This window comes from Pinus tabuliformis, chromosome X (assembly GCF_031772625.1).
Source record: "Pinus tabuliformis cultivar Carrire ecotype Pingquan chromosome X, CPIR1, whole genome shotgun sequence".
NCBI lineage: Eukaryota > Viridiplantae > Streptophyta > Pinopsida > Pinales > Pinaceae > Pinus > Pinus tabuliformis.
The window spans coordinates 6,781,683-6,786,532 of NC_142308.1; the positions used below are offsets into that span (position 1 = coordinate 6,781,683).

General features: G+C 41.9%; 1 protein-coding gene across 1 annotated transcript; it reads left to right on the forward strand.

The window, feature by feature from the left end:
• The first annotated feature begins 1,144 nt into the window (after nucleotides 1-1,144).
• LOC149138007 (uncharacterized) lies at nucleotides 1,145-1,681 on the forward strand. Its single transcript, XM_089450214.1, has 2 exons — nucleotides 1,145-1,414; nucleotides 1,529-1,681. Exons 1-2 carry the CDS (start codon nucleotides 1,145-1,147, stop codon nucleotides 1,679-1,681), a joined length of 423 nt encoding a protein of 140 aa, XP_089306340.1.
• The last annotated feature ends 3,169 nt before the right edge of the window (nucleotides 1,682-4,850 follow it).

Below are 4,850 nucleotides of genomic sequence, written 5' to 3' on the forward strand. Positions count from 1 at the left end.
TAGCACTAGGGGTCTTTCTAATCCAACCAGGTGAAGGTGATATCGACCATCCAATAGCATTTGCAAGTAGAAATTTATCGAAGGCAGAAAAGAATTATTCAACCACAGAGCGTGAAGGACTAGCAATGGTGTATGCACTCCAGAAATTCAGGCACTATTTGTTGGGTGCACACTTCAAGATGTACACAAACCATTCTGCTTTGAAGTACCTGGTCAACAAGCCTGTGTTGGGGGGGGGGGGATCTATAGATGGTTGCTGCTCTTTCAAGAATATGACTTTGAAGTAATTGTGAAGCCAGGGCGACTGAATGTTGGACCAGATCACCTCTCGTGGATTGAGAATGGTGACGAACCTACAAATCTGGAGGAAGGATTTCTTGATGCACAACTCTTTGTTGTGCACGTCACAGGTGACCATTTCGTAGACATAGAATTATTTTCTATAGGAACAGCTCCTGAAGGATATACGACACAACATAAGAAAGAATTAGTGGTTTGAGCTGCAAATTTCTCTGTTATTGCTAGACAATTGTATAAAATGGGATCCGATGAAATGTTGCATAGATATGTCTCGGATTATGAACGACAAAGTATCCTCACTGAAGCACATGGAGGGGTTGTAGGAGGACATTATGCAGGAAGAGAAACTATGCAAAAGATTCTACGAGCAGGACTATGGTGGCCGATTGTGCATAAGGATTCCAAGGATTATTGTAGGGCATGTGATGTCTGCCAGAGAATGGGGAGACCATTACGAAGGGATGAAATGCCTCTAAACCCGCAAGTGTCATTACAGACGTTTGATAAGTGGGCGATAGACTTCGTGGGGCCAATTCAACCACTAGGAAAGAAGACAGGGGCCAGATACATCATTACAATGACCGAATATTTAACCAGGTGGGCTAAGGTGCAGCCTGTAAAGGATTGTAGCGCGGAAATAGCTGCAAAGTTCATTTTTGAATATATATTGTCTCAGTTTGGTTGCCCTAAAATCTTGATGAGCAATAGACGTTTGCACTTCTTAAATGGAACAATTGTTTCTTTGCTCGAAGAATTCCATATGTATCACTAGAACAGTACGTCATATCATCCTCAAGAAAACGACACAGTGGAAGCATTTAACAAAATCCTAGAGAATGCCTTAATGAAGATTTGTAATGTGAAGCGAAATGATTGGGATGTGTGCATACTTGTTGTTCTACGAGCATATAGAACTACCTACAAAAAGTTGACGGGACAAACGTCGTTCAGACTGGTTTATGGACAGGAAGTTGTAATGTTGATGGAGTACATCATGCCAAGTTTTCAGATTGCTACAGTTACAGACATGGCCAATCGAGATACCATGGAAGAACGCCTCATGCAACTAGTTGAGTTGGAGGAAGATCGCTTCTTGGCAGGTTTTCATCAGCAGGTGCAGAAGGATCACGAAAAGGCATGGCATGATCGCCATATTAAACAACGCACCTTTAAGAATGGAGATTTGGTATTACTATATGACAGTAAGTTCACGAAGTTTCTGGGGAAGTTCCAAATGCATTGGTTGGGGCCATATATTATTAAGGAGATTACGGATGGAGGCGCAGTTCAGCTCGCAAAGCTGAACGAGGAATTGTTTTCAGGAAAAGTCAATGGGAGCCGATTAAAGTTGTACAAGGGTGATCCCACCCTTGCGAAATGACTATATGAAGGTGGGATAGTCTTAGTACTCCAGGAAGTTGCAAGGGAGTGTGGGACTATAAAATACACTACCAAAAGGATGGTTGCGCGAAGTGATTGGGCTGTGCGACGAATCAAGGAAAGGCACATAGGAGAGCTGCGACGAAGGAGCTGCGCTAGAATTGTGGGTCCCGCACATCCTGGCCAAAAAGTGACCATTGGAAGCACTTTAGCTAATTGGATGGCGATTTTTCTGTTAAAAGGAGGGGGCGAGGCATTTATGGAGCATATCTTTGGAAATTTTCTGCCAAAAACGCATTAATGACCCAGATTTGGAGGGAACAAATGGATTTGAATTCAAATTGAGCTATAAATACCTAATATGATTATTGGTTAACCCCATTTGGATTTTAGGAGACATTGGCACATATTGAAGCCCATTATGGAAGGGTAGGCCATTATGAAGTCCCCACATGTGATCCATGATTTGGTAAGATCATTTACTCAATTCCTCTAGTGACTTGTTGTACTGGAAGGCTAGGGGACGCATTGGATCTTATACAAGATTGCAGATGGTATCCATTTTGGGTTTGGTCTCCCTATATGGGGTCCTAATCCTTCAGAGGGCTAGATTTGAACTTGTAGGGTGTGCGTTGAGATCCATGTGCCTCCACAGTAGCAGACAATGCTCCATGGATCCCAACAGTCATTCAGAGATTGTTCGTGGTTCACTTATTGGACGAGGAAGATGCACCATATCCAACATGCCCAAGTGGCCCCAATTTTAGACCACACACTTTGCATATGATCTAGGCCTTGCGGGATGATGTTGAACCACCTACACCATCATCCTAGCCCTTGCAGGTGATCTACAGGCATCTTTGATTTGTTTGGAGACTCATGAGGACACTTGTGTGCCTGCACATGTCATTTGGAGCACCACATGTTATTACAAGGGGCCAACCCCTTGTCCACTACTTTTGAGGGTCCTATTCTTCATTGTGGCACCCATGGACCACATTAGGCCTCTTAGAGGACCCTATGACATGCATAGATTATTACTTGACCTTTTGAGATGTTTACTTCTTCATTTATGAGCTAGTTTGGTGGGATTCTCACCAAAAGTTAAATTATTAGAACATTATTTTATTTTTGGGGCTTATGTAGGCCAAGGAGGCTAATTCGAACTCCTAAATTTTGTATAAATACAAGGGGGGTGATCTCATTTTGTCATCATCACTTTTCTTTGGATCATTTCTCTCTCTTGAGATTTTTGCACTTTTTCTAGAGGATGAATTGAGCTTAATGGATGAATCTTGAAGTGTGTATATTGGTATATCTTCTCTTGTAGGTTCTTTCTTGTCAATTGTGAATGGTTCGATACATTTTGTTACATGTAAGTACATTCTTTTAATGTTATTCTTGTTTTAGTTTTTCATATACGTTGGACTGGGATTTTCATTGTTCTAAGGCTAATTGCTACATGCATTTACTGCTTAAATTGTGGAACTTTGCCTCTATTATAACATCTCTCAATGTATGGTCCATCTAATATGAATGAAATCTCGTAGGGGTAATTCTATCAAAGAATTTGACCTTGATAAGCCATTCCCTTTACACATCAAAGTATAAAAGTTGCAAGATTGCTTCTCCTTGACCTATAAGGCTAGCGAAGTCATATTGAGGCCTCCTTAACTGGGAATCAAGAAATCTTACTCATATTCATCATAGACTCCATTCTCCCAAAGATTAAAGCACTGATATACCAAAAGGTGGTCACCAAAAATCACATTCTTTCACCTCCTTCCAAGTATAGCCAAGTTAGAGTACCTATGGCATCAAATTCCCAACAAGCTAGCCCTCCAAAAAGTTCAATATCCTAGAGTCTCATGCGTTGGTCTTTCCTGAAGCTCTCCTCCTTCTTAAATCCATTCCAATGGTGGATTTTAGAGAAAATCCAAGCCCTAGCTTCGGGATCAAACTTTTCCTTAGGATCCCCAAGGCTAGTACCTCAAAGGGTCAAATTAACACCTTCAAGTGAAAGTTATTGATTTGATCCTCTCCCCACCTTGTCTAGGGTAAGAACATCATTGGTCACTATACTCATCCCCCCTATCCTAGATTTGTTCCACTTGGTCCCATGTGGTCCCGTTCCTTTGAAAAGATAGTTCTTCAAGAAGTATCTAAGATACCAATTTCAATAAGGATTTTAGGCTTTGGGAAATTCCTTCACAAGTCATATTCCATAAAGCTAACCCTCAAATCCTCCCTTCCTTTCTGATCCAAAATGGATTTTGGATAGACTTCTAAGTCTAAGTGTTCCTCACAGAGCAAAATGAAAGTATAAGGATGCTCCTGGAAACAGTCCCATTGCGTACATCTTTTCATTCTAAATCTACTGCAATTTGAATGGGCTAAAACAGACCTCGGATGCAGAAGTTATCGCAGAAAGAAGTTGCCTTTTGTCCTTTGAAAAAGAGGAAAAATCTTCAAAAAAATGGCCTAAAAGGCTTTATAAAGGAAAATCGCATCGGAATGGTCCAAGAAGCAGACTTAAAGCGGAGATGGAAGAGAACTCCGATTACCGATCCCCGACATATCGGGTCGGAGGCAGGCATATGCAAGTAATATAAGGAAAGGACCCCGAGCCGATGCAACATTGCAATCGTCGATATTGGCATCGGCAATGCTTTGAGATAAGGGAAGGAACCCCGGGACTATGCGACATGTGATTGCTATATATCGCATCGCAACATCGTATCGTAGTGATATAAAAGGGGCCGATACCATATAAGACATGCGATTGTCGATTCGCGGCGTGAGATCTCAGTCGCCGGATTGGAAATGAGATCAATGGCTAGGATTAAATCGGCGGTCGGGAGATCGGCAATCCCCGACACAAAGGGTCGATGCGATAGTGATATGTGATGTGATCTGGACCGTCTGATCGGGATCAGATAAATAGTCCATATTAAATTGGCAATCCCTGATAGCAAGGCTAATGCGATTGCAATTGCGATAAGCGATAAGGGCCGGACCCAATGGGGATTATAAGCCCGATTACATAATTTTTGAAGTCCGGGAATTCGGATTTTCTGTGTTATCCCGTGTATTTGGGATTTTAGCCATGCGATGATGCGATAGCGATATTATGACTAATGGTGGACCCGATAGGGTTATAAAGGTGATTT